Here is a 19,735-nt window from a genome sequence, read left to right as displayed (position 1 = left end):
CTCATCCCAAGGCGTCATATAGTGATGCTTTTGACAATGTGTATACATCCAACGCACATGGCACCCTTTAGCGTCAATATAACTAACACAGTCTCATCCCAAAAAGTCATATAACTGACGTCTTGGGACGTCTTTTGACCATACGTCAATATCCGCCTTTTTAGGGCCCCCTTAAACGTCGGTAGATGGCGATCCCGGGCCGTCATACAACTGACGCTTTACCTTTAACGTCAGTTAGGTGATGGGTTAGGTTTAGGGTTAGGTTTAGGTCTTTAGGTCTCACTCATCTACCGACGTTTAAGGGGGCCCTAAAAAGGCGAATATTGACGTATGGTCAAAAGACGTCCCAAAACATCAGTTATATGACGTCTTGGGATGAGACCGGGTTGATATAACACGCATAGAGCTTTGTTCGTTTAAGGGTAAGTTTATGTTTGGGGTAGTGTTAGGGTTAGACCACTAGGGGGCACCTTCTGTCCCATATGTATCTGCATCTCATTTTGACGCTAAAGGGTGCCATGTGCATGCCAATTATATATTTTTGTTTTAACGCACATGGCACCCTTTAACGTCAATATAACACGCACAGAGCTTTGTTCGTTTATGGGTAGGTTTATGTCTGGGGTAGTGTTAGGGTTAGACCACTAGGAGGCGCCTTCTGTCCCATATGTATCTGCATCTTATTTTGACGCTAAAGGGTGCCATGTGCGTTGGATGTATACGCATTGTCAAAAGCGTCAGTATATGGCGCCTTGGGATGAGAACGGGCTGGATTATTAGGAGGCTATGTTTGATAAAGGCCAGTGGGGTGAATTTGGCCAGGACACCAGGATTACACCCCTACTCTTCTACGAGAAGTGCCATGGAGATCTTAATGACCAGAGTCAGGACCACAGTTTAAAATTTCTTCTGAAGGACAGTGCTTTTTGACAATTTAGTGTCCCCGTCACTACACTGGGGCGTTAGGACCCACACACACCACAGGGTGAGCGCCCCCTACTGGCCTCACTAACACTTCTTCCAGCAGAAACCTTGTTTTCCCAGGAGGTCTCTCATCCCAGACTGATCTCATGAACTGCCGTATGTATGACACGCCAATTCGTATTTGCATTTTTGGCATGCTATCAACACGCATAATCGCTTTTTAAGTGTGTTTATGAACGCCGTTGACTTAACGTTACATGACTGTATATATAAATATATGACCTACCCCAACCCCGTCCCTAAACCTACCCGTCAATGGGGTTAATACCATTTATGAGTCTTCCCCTACCATCCTAGGAAAAAAATATCGCTCCCCAGATATAGATCTACATTTTGCTTCGCTTCGCTCGGACATTTAACGGCGTGTATACACGTGGAATCACTCGGACATTCAACGGATAGCTCAAAATGAGTATAGATAACACGCCACTTGACTTGAAAGTGGCGTGTATGTTTGCGCAAAAGTCATGATGTCATCTTGCCCATTCAGGTACTGACCAGGCTCAACCCTGCTTGGCTTCAGTGGGCAACCAGTCTTTGGCTACAGGGTGATATGGCTCCAGACATCCCAAAGGTGCTCTATCGAATTGACAGATCTGGTGACTGTGGATGCTATTTCAGTAGAGTGAACTCACTGTCAAGTTCAAGAAATCAGTTTGATGTTTGACATGGTGAGTTATCTGCTGGAAGTAGCCATGGTACCTCAAAAAGGTATGGACATGGTTGAGAAGAAGTTGAGACTATCAGGTAACAGTTTTTCTAATCTTTTATTGTTTAATTTTGGTGAGCCTGTTCAAACCGTAGCCTCCTATTCTTAGCTGACGGGAAAGGAACCAGGTGTGATCTTCTGCTGCTTTACTCTCCATCTGCTTAAAGATTGGACTTGTTTTACGTTCAAAGAAGCTCTTCTGCAGACTTTGGTTGTAACAACTGGTAATTTGAGTGACTGTTCCCTTTCTATCAGCTTGAACCAGTCTGGTCATTCTCCTCTGACCTCTGGCATCAACAAGGTATTTTCATCCACAGAACTGAGGCTCACTGGATATTTTCCCTTTTTGGGACCGTTCTCAGTAAAGATGGTTTTGCTTGAAAACACCAGTAGATCTGCAGTTTCTGAAATACCAACAACCGTGTCATATTCAAAGTCATTTAAATCACCTTTTTTTCCACATTCTGGTGGTCAGTTTGTACTTCAGCAGATCATCTTGACCATGTCCACATGCCCAAATGCAATTGAATTGCTGCCAAGTGATTGTGATTAGATATTTGCATTAACAAGCAGTTGAGGTCTACCTAATAAATTGGCCAGTGAGTGAATGTATAAGCAAGACTTTTGGCCATTTACTTTTATACAGTAGTGGACAAAAATGATGTCCAGCATAGGGAAATTCAGCATCTTCACCCAAATTTGTTCAAGCATATTGCATAGTTGTGCTTGAAACCAATAGTTTTAATTGGGATAATGCAATGAAACATGGCAAATTGTGTGGACATCATTTTTGGTCAGGCTGTCATTCAAATAAATTATGAACACACGCAAAATTGAGAGAACCAGTGAAAAATCAATAACTTTATGCATGCTTTTTCCAGTGATCTTTTGTTTCTCTATATGTATTTTGCATAGTAAAATAAAACCTGTAGCTGTAGTTTGCCTTCATTTGGTCAGATAAACACCTCAATAAATATTTTCTCCAAACTTGTAGGGTCATTAAATACAGGAGACAAAATGATGAATCATAAGAGGTTTATCGATACATACTTGTGTATAGATTTTGCAGTGTTAGACTAAAATAATGCACTATAATATGCAACATAAAACACAACATATCTGCTAAAAGAATTGATATTATTTACCATCAATTTTCATTCAACAATTCTATTTATAACCCTGACAGTACATTTTCACTGTATTGAAAATATGAACTAATAAATCATTTTATTTGTAGCATTTTTGCACTGCAAGAGATCTCAGCTTATCAATACGCAGTGCAATAGCTTTATTTTTAACACGTTACAGAAATCCAATGCTACAAGATATTGATAAGGTGAATATAGCCTACTGTATGCATAATTAAGAAGAGATAATCCGTTGCCTCTCTAAGTTTCTTAGATGCATCCAATAACCTTTTCTCCCAGTCCCAGCTCTTTCCCCCGCGGTGATCCCGTTTTGACACCGAGACAAAAACAAAAAAGCAGTATGAATGGTGAAGGAGCGAGCAGGCAGGGAGAAAGCAAGAGGAGGCGGTTAGTCTTTGTAGTCGGTGAGGAATGCGGAAACGCTCCTGCTCTGTGTCAAACTGCTCTGAAGGGGGTCAAGGCACATTCAGCCAGCGTGGGAAAGCGAGGAGGAGACCGAGCACACACACGCACACGCGGCATATTCCTGCATAGATGGGAAAAACATAAAGGGGGAAGGAGGACGGTCGCAAGCAGATCGATGAAAATCTGTAACTTTTTGATCCACGCTGCTTTTTTAAGGGACTAGGACGATCTTTCACTTGATCTGCTGTTGCAGTGGTGTGTGTGGTACTGCTGGGAGATGGGGCTTAGCGCGTGCACCATCCGTCTACCTGTGTGGCCCGTTGCGAGGACACTGCACGAGCTGTGATGCGTGTGGAGGAGACGCTGGGAAAGTTACTGAAGTTTATGAATGACGCGACTCTCCGGGCGGAATATAGGCTAACAAACGGGGTAACTATGCTGGGCAAACTCCCATTCACTTGTGTTGCTTCTATTATGTGTAAGTTACGTTCATCTCGGGTTTGTACATTTGGGGATTTTGCATGCATGATGGTTTATTAGAGTGTTGAAGCAAAAGTAGGGGCTTTAGTTCCAGCGTTTATTGATATGCACAGCTAAACAATGCAATCAGTAGACAACCACGTGCTCAAGGCTGTGGGGCACAAAGAAGAGCAATGCTTGTCATTAGAAAACTCAGTTCGTTTATTTTATTGGCAATGTGCGCACGTGTTACAGTCAATCGCTGTACGGAAACGAGTTGTATTAAGCATGTGTTGACGCGAAGGTTTACGAGTAATTATGTGTTAGTGACGTGAAATTATTAAAAATAATTTAAAATGCAAATCATGAATCGAATAGATTTTTTTCTTTGATCGTTTTTAACTTTTGAATTGAACGCTGTGGTGATATTATTTTGATTTAAATCTATTATTTATATATATGTGATTTACATTTTTAAATTAATTTTTAACATATCGGTGGGCGGAACGTCAGGGTGGTGTATCTTGTGGGGAAAAGCTAGTCTTATGAAAAGAAAAAACGTATTATTTATTTAACATTGCTTTTAGAGGTAGCTATTTAGGCTTATTAATATTTTATAATTAGATGTAATTAGTAGCCTATATATATATATATATATATATATATATATATATATATATAGGCTATATATATATATATATATATATATATATTTGAATGAACTGTCTGCCAATGTGGTCTAACCAGCATGCAGGAAGAAACTAAAACAAGAAGTGATGTTATTGTGAAGTCTTCTGTAGACTCTTATAACTGTGACAAGGTCATTCATTTTTAGTTATATATATATATATATATATATATATATATATATATATATATATATATATATATATATACCTTAATGAAAAATCATGTTTTGTTCAAGTCAAATTGAGTAACAAAAAACCTTTCCATATTCTTGACAAAAATAGGCCTATTGGTGAAAAAAATAACACTTGAAAAATAGCACTCTTTGAAAACAATTAAGGTACAATCACAAAACATATAGGCTATTCAAGCTGCAAAGTAGGCTATATGTTTTTGTTTGATGGTTACACCACTTGACATGTCATTAGCTTAAGATGCTTTACAGGCTAGCCTATAAAAAGTATAATGGGCTACAAAGGTTGAAATTCTAAGAGTTTTACACGTGAGCTTTAACTAGACCTTTTCTCATACACTAGATAGAAGTTTTCTACTTTATATCATCCGGGACATCATCATTTACCCACATTCTTTATGACTCCAGATGCTGATAGCTTGTATTAAATGAACTTTCCTTGATATTATAGGCCATAAAAGCGGCTAACTAGCTTTGTGTATGTTGTATTTATGGTTTAAGATCCATATATATCTGTTATCTTAAGTGAAGTGATAAGATTTGATTTAACTCTGATCACATTGGTGTTTACCTCTGCCTCCTTTTGTGCTCGCGCTCTACAGGCAGTGCACGTGCCAGCGCCGCTCTCCTAATAATGCCTTTGTGAAATATCCGCGCGCTCGTCACATTTCGGGATTCCCCGCAGTACCTCGCCGTGTGAGAAAAAAAATGGACAAAGAGAGCTCAACCCCACAATATGAGCCGGTGGCTGAGATCGGCGAAGGTGCTTACGGAAAGGTGTACAAAGCACGGGATTTGAAGAACGGAGGCCGCTTTGTAGCCCTGAAAAGAGTTCGGGTGCAGACCGAGGAAGAGGGAATGCCGCTGTCAACTATCCGCGAGGTGGCGGTGCTGAGGCAACTGGAGTCCTTTGAGCATCCCAATGTGGTCAGGTAAGAACAGGGGGTGCAGGGGGGGTCCTGGTTTGTTTTGTTCATAGATGATAACTTGACATACTCCCTCTTGTTATATGTGTTTCCTGCTTTGTTTGAAAGTTGGACATATTGCAAGGACACAATCCTGATATATATGGGTCATTGACAAATAAAGCTTAAAAAAAATAGTTTCTAGAAAATATATATATTATAAATAACATTTTGAAATGTTTCAATTAAAATTGTGGCAGTTTATGTCAGGCGGTGCAACCGAATAGTAATATATAGGGTACTGTTGTACCACCTGACATGCCAAGTGTACCAACCTACCCATACTTGAAATTAGTAGAACTACCAGTGTTTGAGAGAGATTTATAAAGAAAAAAGTGATTGAAGAACTGAGGCTGAGGACATTGATCGGATTCAGAATGTTACTGTTAAGAAAATCTTGGTGTTATAATGAAAATAACATTATTCCTCATATCTGAAGTTTCATTTCCTGCACCTTTTAATACACCCACAATATTAAATATCATTGCTTACTTATTCTTTTCCTGATATCAGAGGTTATTTCACTCGAAATCCTGTCCCTACCAGTTGTTTAATATGTTTAGATAGGTAGGTTACATTAAATTCGCCATAATATCAACATTGGCCATTCTTATTTTTTAATGGAATATTGCAGTATTTATATGTACACATCATTGTTTCTTTAAAATTCCTGTTCCCTCGTAATCTTTCATAAAAAAGTCTCTTCTCTTCTCTTCTCTTCTCTTCTCTTCTCTTCTCTTCTCTTCTCCTCTCCTCTCTTCTCTTCTCTTCTGACGTGTTCATCGGCGCAAGGGCCTGAACTTGTCACTCACATGACATCACAAAACCTGTCACTCACATGACATCACAGCAATAAAATATAATCAGGGTAGCGCCAGAATGAAGTTTTGAGTGAAAATGAGGGACAAGTTCTGTTGATTGTACTGTTGTTTAACATCATACATAATTCAGCTGACGAAACGTCTTCCCGAAAAAGAAAACCATAAAACTCCATAAAACAGTTTTGAAAGTTGTGTGACTTGTGAAAATCACGTGATCAAGTTAAGTGATCAGCCTCGTTTTCATCCGATTTAAATTCAATATGGTGTCTAACCAAACCAGAATGATCCAATCAATCGCGATGGACAAAATCGAGTCCCGTCCAACATTTTTCTTCTTGTTCAATAAGTCATTTCCCTCATATATTCATCACAGTATAGGGAAGAAAGACTATGGCAACTTCCGTTTCATGCCGTCTTTAAGTACCGTTGGTCATGTCAGCGGGAGATCCGGTAATAGGCAAGATAGGGCGGTAGCTGTCACACATTCCTATCCATGAAACACTTTGCTGAAACGATCTCTAGTGTGTAGGCATTTCACACCCATTATTTCCTGTCACATCATTTTGCCCTAATCGACCCTTGTATAAGGGAGATCCCCTAAGAACTTCAAGAAAATCAAGACACTTTTTGTTTTTTTTTAATTGAACTGCATAAATTAGCTGTATTCAGCTCCATCGGCTTTGCTGTGGAACAATATGCACACTGGGTTTTCTCAGGTACTGAAATAGCTCAACTTGTAATTCAATTCTGAATCGTAATGGATTGATATTGGCCAATTTGAGATTGCTGGGATTGGATGATAGTCATGCTAACACAAGTTTTCAGACTTTTTTTGTAAAATTTTGAGAAAGTATAATAATGTTACTTTAAGCATTTTTACAAATCTTTTTAAATATTATCAGCATTGGCCCCTGATGTAACCAAATGTCACTGACTAGCCATGATGATGAAATGAGTGATCTTTCCAAAGAATAAACATATTCAAAATGCTAAGCATCTCTGCAAAAGATCGTCTAGTCAACCAAAACATTTAGGATGAGGACGTCTTCAAGGAACAGCTATGCAGGTCCCATTGTTCTGATAATTAGATTGTCAAATGCAAATGGTACCATTGACGCATGTGACAATTCACCTTTCCTGGTCAACTGAAACGATACCCATTGTTGACCTTTATGTGCAGATGTGAAACCATTGATGCGCAAATATCTGTGAGCAGGCGGCCATATTTTGTCGACAGCGAAAAGATGCATTTTAATTCCTCGTTGTCTGCACCTGGCATCAAGGTCGTCTTGTATTGTTTTGGCAATGTGTGTTGATTTTTTTTAGCTTCGTAGCTTATAAATGTCAAAATGGGTTGGTGGAAAAACACCGGAGTTCTTGCAGCAAATGGATTGATGGCTCGGTTTGAAGGGCTTATCTACTTCATTCAATTGATGACAAAACTAACGTCATTGGCTGGTCTAACTCAAGGCCTTAACCTTGCCATGGAGCACTGTGCACTTTCTTTTGACTAGACCAGACAAGGTCAGGATTGCAAATGTACATTTTAGTGCTGATGGATCTTGTTCATATTGTCTGTCAGTTTGTTTCCCCTCTTTGCATTACTGACAGCAGCGTTTGAACTGCATGAACTTGTCAAAAACCTGATGATCATGTTCTCCAGCATGATTTCAAATGATCTAATTCAATGGAAGAACATGGTTGGTGTCATAAATGTTCTTTTTCGATTAGTGACCTAGATAAAGTACAGGATCTGAAGCATTTTTCATCCACTCACAACTGTTCTTTCATTGGGGTTCCAGACTTTTGGACCTAATGTATTTTTGAGTAGGTAAGCATGGGGCACAACGTAACGCGGGGTTAGTTGTAACACGCTTGTTTTAAATACTTCACATGCTGGCATGACGAAACTTGGTGTATTTACTAGTTGCTATTTCCACACTTTATAGAGAAAACATTGTGGCAAAATCTTTGGAAGACATTACTGAACATTTATTTAACCATAGCAAAAGTACATTTCTTACTTAAGGTAATTCTTAATTTTATTGTGTTTATTTAAAATGAGACGATATTAATCTCAAATCTGTTCTTTAATGCTTCGCTAACTAGCAGAAGACACTAGCAGGGTTTAAACCCCAGTTGTGCAGTTGGGGTATGTTGTAACACTGTGTTACAATGTGCTCCTATTAGAAATATGCTATTATATTCTTTACTTTTATAAATTCTATTGAGAAAACATGAGAAACATGGAAATAAAGACTGAGAGTCAATGTTCAGAAATTATTAATTATTATTTTGTTTTCAATAATGCAGTATAGCCGTGTTTTCCAGTGTGTGTTGTCAAACTGAAAAATTAGTTTATTTTTAATTATTAAAAAATGCTATTATTTTATTTGAAAAAGTTAATAAATGTATTTTATTAAGAAAATATTTTGATTTGACTTGTATATTTTTTTTTTATTAGATGAGAGCATTTTAAGCTGTCAAATAGTGATGTTACAATTGGCGCTTTTCCACTGCATGGTACTTTACGGTCCGGTACGGTATGGCATGCTTTGGCGCTTTTCCACTGCATGGTAAGGTACGGCTTGGTTCAGCTTGGCTCGCTTATGCCGCATTTCCATTGCATGGTACGGTGCGATACGGGTCGTTTCAGCTCGCTTTAAATGGTACCTGGTCTGTTGAGGTTCCAAGCGTAATGTACCGGTACTAAAATGTGATGTGAAACACTGCAGATCACTGATTGGTCAGACATAATTGTCACTACCTAACATTGTGTTTGCGACCAATGGACATCAACACGTGAAAACAAACCCGCTAGATTTAAATAGCCAGTTACAGCTACCGCTGTAATCGATCAGTCTATAATCCCACCCACATTAAAGCGGTACTAGCTGCAGTGGAAAAGCAACTGAGCTAAAGCGAACCGAGCCGAGTCGTACCACGCAGTGGAAAAGCGAAGCGAGCCGAACCGTGTTGCACCGAGCCAAACCACACTGAGCCGTACTGAGCCATACAAGCAGTGGAAAAGCACCAAATGTGCCCCTCACATGTTACAATGTACCCCACCTATGGGGCATGTTGTCACATTTCACTTCCAGTCTTTCAGGGTAAATCAAGAAAAAGGTACACACTGTAATAATAAAACAAAACCACATAATTGTACTAAGACGTGGTAAATTAATGAGGCAAAATAAATACTCTAAACCCTAAGTAGATTTACACAAACTGCGAAAGTCAAAAAGCTTTATGTTGTGCCACGCTCTACCCTACATAAAGTCAATGCAGGATCTATAGAACGGGTATTTTTGTTGAGTGCAAAGTGGGGAAGAGAATGCAAGAAACTTGCTTTAAATGAAACGCTAAACAGTTTTAAAGGATGTGGGGACTCCTATAGGGTCGTGTGTTTGGAAACTGTGTAAGTGCAGGCAACTTCTCAATGCTTATAATGAGAATATTATTCATGCCATATGTTTTGTTGGGTTAAGAGGCTTCATTGTGGAGGCACAATCTGGATTCCAGCAGAAGCGTTTCCTGGAGAAGTTTATGATGTCATGGGATCGGGTAACTTACCATGAAAGAATCTTTTCGTAGATTAAGGATATTTGACTTTGTCTTTCACTAAAAGTCATGGGTAATTCATTATCTTTGCAAGTGATGTCAGGAAATTAGAGAACCTCTCCCGTTCTGTCAAATATATTAGCATGCATCCTTGTCATCATTTTTGGGTTTTGGCCCTCTTGCATTGTCTTGCCAATGTCAGCTTGAGGGACCGTGTCAGGTTGTCTTGTTATTTTTTTTTTTAATTCTTCATTAAAGTTCATATTGTAAAATTTGCATACTTCATATGTATTATATGAACATTGATTCTTGAGATACTCGTCACTCAAACCGCTTTTAATGAAAGTGTTCTTGATTATGCCCTTCCCTCATCTAGGTTGTTTGACGTATGCACAGTTTCCAGGACTGACCGGGAAACCAAACTAACTTTGGTCTTTGAACACGTGGACCAAGATTTAACCACATATTTGGAGAAAGCACCTGATCCAGGGGTGCCACCTGAAACTATTAAGGTACATTCACACCAACAGATTCATCGCAACTCTTACGATCAGGCAAAGACACTGGCTGCGTCCGAAATCGCGTACTATGTGAGTAGGTACTATATTTAAATAAGAACGTACGTTAAAAAAGTATGTTCTATATAGTATGAATACGGCTAGTATGAATGAGTCCGGACGTACTACATGCACCATGTTGTTGTCGCATGACATACAACAGTGCGAAAATTTAAAGAGCCCATTCCAGTGACTGCATCAACTTTGCACTGTTTTTAGTTCTGCTTTCTGTTTTCACCTGCGTTTTTACGTCGTCCGAGCCGACAATCAAGTGGAGGCATCGGTCAGCTGCTCGCAGATCACGCCTTTTGCAGAATTTCTAAAATAACATTTACCTAATAAATTTTACGTCATAAAACACACACACAACCCCTATGAACAATGACAGATGTTGATTTTTGGCAAGGAAAAAGCAATTTACAGTATTTGCTTGTGATATTACAATCAATAAATAAACATTAATGAATCAATAGAGGTACGCATGTATGTTTATCGCCTAACGTTACAGCCGCGTCTCCGCTTTCCGCCATTTTCTAATATAACGACAACAACTCCTCTCCCGTGGCATCATGGGAATAATAAAGTGTATGCACACTTCAGAATCTCGCCGGAAGTAGTAGGTCATCCGGGTACTGTTTTTCGGACATACTACTCTGCTCACGTGCTGTTTTTCGCATACTATATAGTAGGGAAGGATTCGATTTCGGACACAGCTATTGTAACCTGATGCTTTTTAGCCTAGCACTGTAATGGTTAAGTTCAACATTAACCCTGTTTGAATTGTTTTAACGGTCATAATGTTTTATATTATTTAAATGAATATGTAATCATTTTCTCTGCTTCTAAAATGACTTTCGGAAATGACTTTCTAAAATGAATGTGGAAGTAAAACGGGTTGCAAATAATATAGTATTTCACATGAGCTGTTTCTCCATCCAGCGAAATTCTTGTGCATTTTGGAAATGCTCTGGATGGAAAGGCCAACATGCACATGAATTCTAAAAATTTGTATAAAAAAATTGCATTTTTTTTTTTTATTCGTGGAAAAAATAAGACATGGGCATACACAAATAAATCCCTCGATGTGGCAGAAAAGCCTGTTCTGATTTTTATGATCACTGGATGTGTCTCGCATGGTTGCATTCCCAAACACCAGGCATCCGAACGCAAGATAACACAACTTTATTTATTGCGTTTTGTCTGCACGCTCTGAGACGCGAGTCATTTATGATTGAGGAAAAAAACTTCCATTTTTATTACAGATATTTTGCGTCAACTTCTCAGGAAGTGACGGTTTTGTTCTCTTAAAGGTGCCCTATACTGTTTTTTTTAAATTATTTTAAATGTTTCCTGGGTTGCCCTTACAATGTTAGTATGTTTTTTAGATCAAAAATAGTCATAATTTAGAAATAAAAGGCATTTTTCCTATCCTGATTTTAGCCTCTGCTTTGAACAGTCTGATTAAAGGGGCGTGTCTGCTGTGTGTAACCGGCCTCTGCTGTGATTGGCTGACATGCTTGCATATGAAATAGCTATGTATGACATGTGAAACTCTCTCGAATAATTTTACTACAGCTATTATACGTTTTTACTATTACAGCTATCGAGATTAACGAATCGTGAGATGTTTTTGAAGTATTTAGATCTATTCCCATCACATAAAGTGTTGCTGTGATTAAGCAAGCAAAGGACAGTGAGTGTGTCGATCGCGAGAATGAAGATCTTATCATTGCAATGCAGTCTCTCTAACGTTAACGTTACTCTCTAATGCAGCAGACACGATGATGTAAATGCAGTTAACGTTAGAGCTTCGTTGTGCAGATCGAGTAACGTACGTCATTGAATTCATAACGAGTTTGGCAAGTGCCCAGATAAACTCGCGCTGTGATTGTTCTTTGATCGCTTTCTTTCAGTAAATAATTCACAATTTAAATAAGATTTTTTTTCATCCTACTAAAATAAACGATGTGAAGTTGATTTTTAATCATTGGCCTGACTTACTGATACGATTTTAAAGTGAAAGATTACCTGTCTGAACTTGAACAACAATACATCAGCTCGATCCGAGGCCAGCTCTTGGCAAGTTGAGGAAACAAGTCGTCGGTGAAATGGTGGAAAATTTCCAGAGAAAATAAAATTAATCCAGTGTTTCTCCAGAGGCTCGGACGAAGGAACTAAAATATACTTTTGTATTCGTGTGTAGATCCGAACACTGATCAACTGCCATGCTTCGACTGCGCAGCTCCGTCTCGTCTGTCACTCAACATGGGCTGGCATTATGCAAATATTTTGGGTCATACATATTAATGATCCCGACTGTTGCGTCAGAGTCGGTATTATGTGGAGATTCGCCTGTTTTTCAGGGGTGTTTTTCAAAAACGAGATTTAAGTAAGAAGGAGAAAACAATGATGTTTGAGACTCACTGTATGTCATGTCCATGTACTGAACTCTTGTTATTTAACTATGCCAACATAAATTCAATTTCACAGTATAGGGCACCTTTAAACAGATGGGATTAAAATGCTGCTTTATTCGCAAATGTTTTATGCAATATTCCAATTTGTACAAAAGTAAATTCACAACTTTGGAGGGAAACTTAGCTATTGACCTTGAAGGGATAGTTCATCCAAAAATGTAAATTCTGTCATTAATCACTCACCCTTCATGCCGTTCCAAACCCGCAAGACTTTGGTTCATCTTCCGAACACAAATGAAGATCTTTATGATGGAATCTGAGAGCTTTCTGTTCCTGCATTGACAGCTACTCAGCTACGTCAAGCGAACATGTTTGAGCTTCCGTTTATCAGATCTGATGTGTGAATTAATAAACGTTTAGGTAACACTTTACTTGAAGGGGTGTGCATAAGACTAAAATGACACCTTCATAATCATTACATGACATAAGTTATGAATATGAAGGAAGTGTTTGTGACAACTGTCATTAAGTGTCATTCGCTCAGTTATGACATTTTGAATGCAAATATTACATTGTTTGAGATGTCTTTGTTATTACACCTTGACATAAACCAATACATCATAACCTGTCAGTTTCTTTGTCATGACAACTTGACATTACTAAGACAACACAACCTGTCAATAAACATGACAGAGAAGATGAATTATCAAACTTAGAAAACCACTTAGCTTTATGGGTTAACATTACATTAAACTGTCAGGTTGTTGGTTTTGACATTGGCAGTCATGAAGCCATTATAACTTTTTAATGACAAATTCAATGTGTACCACTAGTTGAGGTCACGAAAAATATTCATGACACAGTTATAATGGCCTTATGACAACCAATGTCAAAGCCAACCACATGACAGTTTAACTTAATATTATGTCAAGTTGTCATGACAAAGATATCTTAATGTCACATTTTGCATTCAAAATGTCATTATTGAGTGAAAATCATTTAATGACAGTTGTCATAAACATGCATAAACCCTACTTCATATTCAAGATATGTCATGTCATGGTTATGAATGTACCATGTCAGTTTTATGCACACCCCTTCAAGTAAAGTGTTACCAATGTTTATATATGAATAAAAGCCTATATTAGATCTATTCATCATCAAAGCGATCGAGGACTAAACCGCTCAATCTCTTTATGACATTTTTAAAGCATCACAGTGGTAGTTGCGTAGGTGTCAGTGGAGGGACCGAAAGCTCTCATATTTCATACAAAAGATCTTCATTTGTGTTCCGAAGATGAACGTAATCTTACGGGTTTGGAACGACATGAAAGTAATTATTAAAGAATTTTCAGTTTTGGGTGAACCATCCCTTTAAGCTGTAAATATAAAGAATGAATTTAAAAGCTGGATAAATTAAATTATGTTACATGAAGCAGATTTTACTTCCAATCTCTGTATCTTTTTCAAACAGCTGTTTTATTAAAAAAATGTTTTTACTTTGAGGCCTGTGAGCAAAAATGAGTATTTTGGCCTTCTAAGTCAGCAGATGAAGGATGGAGCTCCCTCAGATCACAGAGTCTTGCCCTTTTGATGGGCAGTGCATGTGGTGGATGGGCTTCTAATTAAAGGGCTGGGTGCCTGTGTGCCGTCTATTTTCATTCAGCTCTGGCTTTCACCAAAGATCGGCCAGAGGAATGTTGCTTCGGTGTATGCGTGCATGCATGGGTATGTGTTCGTGTGTTGTGGCCTTCCTCTCAGCCTTTCACTAGTATAAACCGGCGCACTTAAGTCATTCATGCCAGATATCACTTTCCTTAGTCAAGAAATAATCCTGCTGCGTGTCAGTGTCCTCTTACGTTCATCCGGAAAGGTTTGAGCAGAAACGTTGGATTTTTTTTTTTGTCCTGATCATCTACTCTCCTGTAATCTATTTAGACTTTTCCCACATGCTAGTCTTACAAATCCATTCATCATATTTCGCTATACCTCTCCCTCTAGGACATCTTACATTGAGTGCTGGAACGAACCATATCTCTCTCTTTGTCATTTGTGCCAAACTGAAATAGAAACAGAAGCTAGGAAACATTTCAAAAGTTAAAAAGTGACACCTAAGGGGTTTCCTTTGCAAGGTTTGTGTATCAGTAAAGAAGGATCATGTTATCGAGGGGGACTTTTGAACATAACGCAGACTTGGTTTGAGTCTCTTGTTTGCATTTTAGAGTTAAATGCAGTTTATTTGCATCTTCCATCTGTTATATATATATATGAAGAGTTCAGATGCAAAAGCCTCTAAATGCCATTTGAAATTTTCTTCTTTAATGATGATTTTTATCAAACTTGTATATTTAAGTTCAGTAATTTCACTTAAATAACAATTAATAGGTAATTATCATTGCCATTTAAGGGAAATTACTGAACTTAAATATACAAGCTTGATAAAAATCATCATTCTAGAAGAAAATTTCAAATGGCATTTAGAGGCTTTTGCATCTGAACTCTTCATATATATATATATATATATATATATATATATATATAGAAATTATTTATATTTATTTATTTATTATTTATATATATACAGTATATATATATATATATATATATATATATATAGAGAGAGAGAGAGAGAGAGAGAGAGAGAGAGAGAGAGAGAGAGAGAGAGAGAGAGAGAGAGAAATTATTTATAGCTTTTGTTAAAAATAAGTTTTGGTTAAATTATATATAGTATCATTCAAAAGTTTTTAAATATGAAAATGAATACTCTTATTCAGCAAGGATGCTTTAAATTGATCAGAAGAGACTGTAATGAATTTTACATTGTTACAAATAATTTCCATTTCTAAAAAAAATCTATTCTTTGTTCAAATAATCCAAAAAAAGTTTAATCTCCAAAGAACATATTTGGCTGCACAACTGTTCACAACATTCACAATAATAAGAAATGTTTCTTGAGCAGCAAATCATCATATTAGAATGACTTCCAAAGGATCATGTGACACTGAAGACTGGAGTAATGATGCTGAAAATTCAGCTTTGACATCACTGGAATATATACCATTATAAAATTTATTAAAGGGGTCATGAACTGGCTTTTTAAATGTTTTTTATATTGTCAATTAATGACGTTCGCTTGGTTTTTACATTCAAAAATATTACAATGAATAAGTAATAGGCTATTTTCTACCCTAGGTTTGAGCCTAGCTCAAAAACACTCGGTTTTTATGGGCGCCTCGCATTGCAGACTTGGAAATAAACGCCCACTGCTGTGAGTGGATAACAGTTTTGCATATTATAATGAGTCACTTTCAACTCGCGCGTCAGTGGACGTGGGGGAAATTGTTTTAAAAACTTTCAATGTTGTAAAATGGCGACCGGAATGATTCGCCCATACATGTTCGACCCAGAGTCCATGTGTTGCACCATTCCTGTCGGATCCGATACAGTACAGCACCGTGTTTTAATCTTAATCAGTCTGCAAATCTGTTTGTCATCACGAGGGGGTAGGCCTATGTTATCTAGCTATGCATGTAATGCACGAATCGATGGGCGGGGCTAAAGCGGCTGTGTTGAATTAGGCGTTGATCTTCTTCTGCGGGGGTGGTGTTTTATCCTCTTTGACGTCATAGTTTCCCACTTTGAAAAACGAGTCGTTTGGTGAGCCTGGTGTCAATAAAAGCTTTTAGTAGACTAACAAGAATGTTTTCAGTTCGGAAACTTACAGGATATTCTTATAATATGATGACCTCTTGTCAAAAGCTCAAGGAAAAGCTCAAGGAAAATTTGAGTTCTCAGTTCATCACCCCTTTAAAATAGAAAAGTTAATTTAGCAATTTTACAGTTCTTACTGTTATTTTTTTTATCAAACAAATGCAGCCTCTGTTAACATTAGTCTTCTTATTAATTATATAAATTATATAAAACATTTATATAAAAAAAATTCTCTCATGAAGTCTAAATTTAAAGGACTTTAACAGATATGAGGATAGTTTTTTTAATATACATATAAATAAGTGACCATTTGTAGTTAATTTATGCAATACACTTTCCAAAGTCAGAATATTTTAACCTAAGAGCTTGTGAATATGCATTAGTGAGATTTCATTTTGTCAGGCCACACAGACATCAGATAACCGACATCAGTCGCAGACTGTGCGGCCCTCCCAAAGATGCCCGGCAACCTTATTCACCACCCTCCTCGGGACACCAGATTGCAGAGGTCCCAGCCTCCACCCCATTCCAGCCCCCAAACTGCCCACTCCTGCCCCATTTCAGACCCACCGCATGCTAATTGATGAGAGAGGCCCCGGGAATCAAATGAGCTGGAAGGAGATCAAGCGGCTGGCCCTGCGTTGGGGAGTGCGGCTAGGCTCTCCAGCCCCGCGCCTTCCCGAAGCCTGTCTCTGGCCCATAAAGGAGAGCCTAATGAAGCATGGGGAAGGAATTACACTAACGCTAACTGGCAGATGTCCTGCATTGTGCCGGGGTACAATAAACAATATGGCTGCCTCTCATGAATTAGCATGAGAAAGGGGGGTGCCTTCTGGAAGCTCTGTTTTGACTGCTGGTTTCGGGGAGTTTTTTTTTTTTTTTTACCCAATCTTTCCTCCTCTCCTTTATTTTCCTCCCTTTTTCCGAGAAGAGGTGCTTTAGGACAGGTGCTATCAAATCTTTCCTTTGTTTCGATTCTGAATGCCTCTCGACAAAGCCTGGTTATTTCAAAGTTGGTAGTGTTGGTTTTTAATTTATGGCACCATTTTTTTTTTTTATTGTAAATAACAGCGTCTCTGTTGTGGGAATAGCATGTTACAACAAAGCACCGTCTCCAAAGAAGAATTCAGATTCCACCTGTCAGGTTACTCCTTTTGATACTATACTGACATTGTGTGACAGGTAAATCAAGCTTGATTTTCCACTTAACTAAATTGCTTTCCAGAGTAGCTCTAAACCAGATCACTTAAAATAACAATAATACAACAACAATAATAATAACCGTTACCCTTAATATTTGAGGAACCTGCACCCGCAGAATTCTCCAGAATTCAAACGGCCTTCATGTGCAAGTAAAGTATACTTATGAATTATTACTAACGTTCAAAAGCTTCGAGTTCAAAATTTTGCCTTATGCTCACCAAGACTGTATTTATTTGATTAGAAAATGGAGTAATATTATGAAAAGGTATTATTACTGCTGTGTATTTTAATATATTTTAATAATTTATTCCTGTGACGGCATTACTCCAGTCTTCAGTCACATGATTCTTCTGCTCAAGAAACATTTATTATTACCATTGTTCAAAGCAGTTGTGCAGAAACGCAACTTCTTGGCATCTTTGATGTATAGAATTTTACAGTGAATTCACTGTCACTTTGCTCAATAAAAGCATTCATTTCTTTGACCCCTAAAATTTATAAATATTATGTAATATCCACCACTTTATTTATTTAAATGACATAATCTGCAGATTTTCCCTCCAAAAACAGTGCTGAAAATGCACTCAGACTGCGTTTGTCACGATAATTAGATAACATCCATTTAAGGTACTTAAGTATTTGGAGGAGGCGATATGAGTGTTTACCCCCGGGTCACACTTCTGAGGTGGTTGTGTACCTTTCCTTTTTTTCTTTTCACTTTTGTCTTGAGCAAAAGTGGGCCAACCGTGGGCCATTTAGACAGAGGAGCTGGTAGGGGGTGATGCCGTTTTAGGAGCTCCCGGACTGCTTGTGCCTGAAGGTCTAAGAGGTCATGGCTGGATGGGCATTCAGAAAGGCTCCTTGTTTACACTGGCTGCTTGACTCTAACACACGCGCGTTCCCTAGTGCAGGCCCCCAGTGCACACATTGTGAGGACCTCCGTCCCCTTCCCCTCGCCCGGTCTGACTCGCGCCGTTTGCAGTTTTTCGCTTGAGTGTGCACCCCATTGTTTCAGAGGTTTTAATCACTCACCAGCTGGTTGGGGAATGAACAGTGCTGTGGGCTCGGATCCATGTCACTTGTGAGGTCTTGGCAGCGGGTTTCTCAGGGGTAGGCTGCCACCGCTTGATACCTTTGCTTTGGAACAAGTCAAGCAGCAACTGTGAGCAAATGCTCCCCGCTTGCCACTCCAACCCTACTTCTTTTTCTGTTCCTTTATTATACACAGCCTCCTTTTTTCTTATCTATTTGTCAGTTTGACCTTCCACGGCCAATGTTGACAAAGTCTACCAAAGGAAATGGCAGTTAGGTTGCTGTCTCTTTTCCCCACCACCTCTTCAGTTTCAGAATCATGGCCTGATTTTATATTGGCAGAACGAGGCTATTCACAATTAGCTGTGATCCCGGGACAGCTGCAGGGAAGCAGAGGCCTACAGGGATGGAGCCTTACGGCAGCGTGCCTTTCCTGCTCTGCCTTCAAGTTGGTTATCAACATCTGCCAAACTTGAACTTTTTAAAGGGACATGCTCACTTTTTTCGCCTCCACATGCATATATTAGTCATTGTCTTGAGCCTGTCTTGATACTAGTACTGTTCCATCTGTTTTTATTTTTTATCCACTTTAGATTATTAAAATAATTTTTTGGAATAATATATTTGGCTTAGCTCTTCTGGTCGTGTTTTGACAGGATATGATGTACCAGCTGCTGCAGGGTCTGGATTTCCTTCACTCTCACCGTGTGGTTCATCGAGATCTTAAGCCTCAAAACATTCTAGTCACCAGTGGAGGACAGATCAAACTGGCTGATTTTGGTCTGGCGCGGATCTACAGCTTTCAGATGGCTCTTACTTCTGTGGTGAGTAACTGGGTTGCACAAGAGTCTGCCATAGTGAATGAAGCTGTGCTATTTGTTTA

General features: G+C 38.5%; 1 protein-coding gene across 2 annotated transcripts in view; it reads left to right on the top strand.

Moving 5' to 3' along the window:
- The first annotated feature begins 3,226 nt into the window (after positions 1-3,226).
- The window catches only part of cdk6 (cyclin dependent kinase 6), a 78,082-nt gene continuing 61,573 nt past the window's right edge, over positions 3,227-19,735 (top strand). Inside the window, exons 1-4 of one of the 2 annotated variants that reach the window (XM_039680836.2) lie at positions 3,227-3,724; positions 5,188-5,517; positions 10,309-10,444; positions 19,509-19,676. In XM_039680836.2, coding sequence (XP_039536770.1) covers positions 5,294-5,517; positions 10,309-10,444; positions 19,509-19,676 — 528 coding nt within the window. In that variant the 5' untranslated portion in view covers positions 3,227-3,724; positions 5,188-5,293. The remainder of the gene's footprint in view (positions 3,725-5,187; positions 5,518-10,308; positions 10,445-19,508; positions 19,677-19,735) is intronic. The other variant, XM_039680835.2, reaches the window with a different exon arrangement.

Source organism: Pimephales promelas, chromosome 18, assembly GCF_988280905.1.
Source record: "Pimephales promelas chromosome 18, fPimPro1.hap1.1, whole genome shotgun sequence".
NCBI classification, from domain to species: domain Eukaryota; kingdom Metazoa; phylum Chordata; class Actinopteri; order Cypriniformes; family Leuciscidae; genus Pimephales; species Pimephales promelas.
Note: the sequence above shows the minus strand (reverse complement) of the source record. Positions and strands in the feature narration are given on the sequence as shown.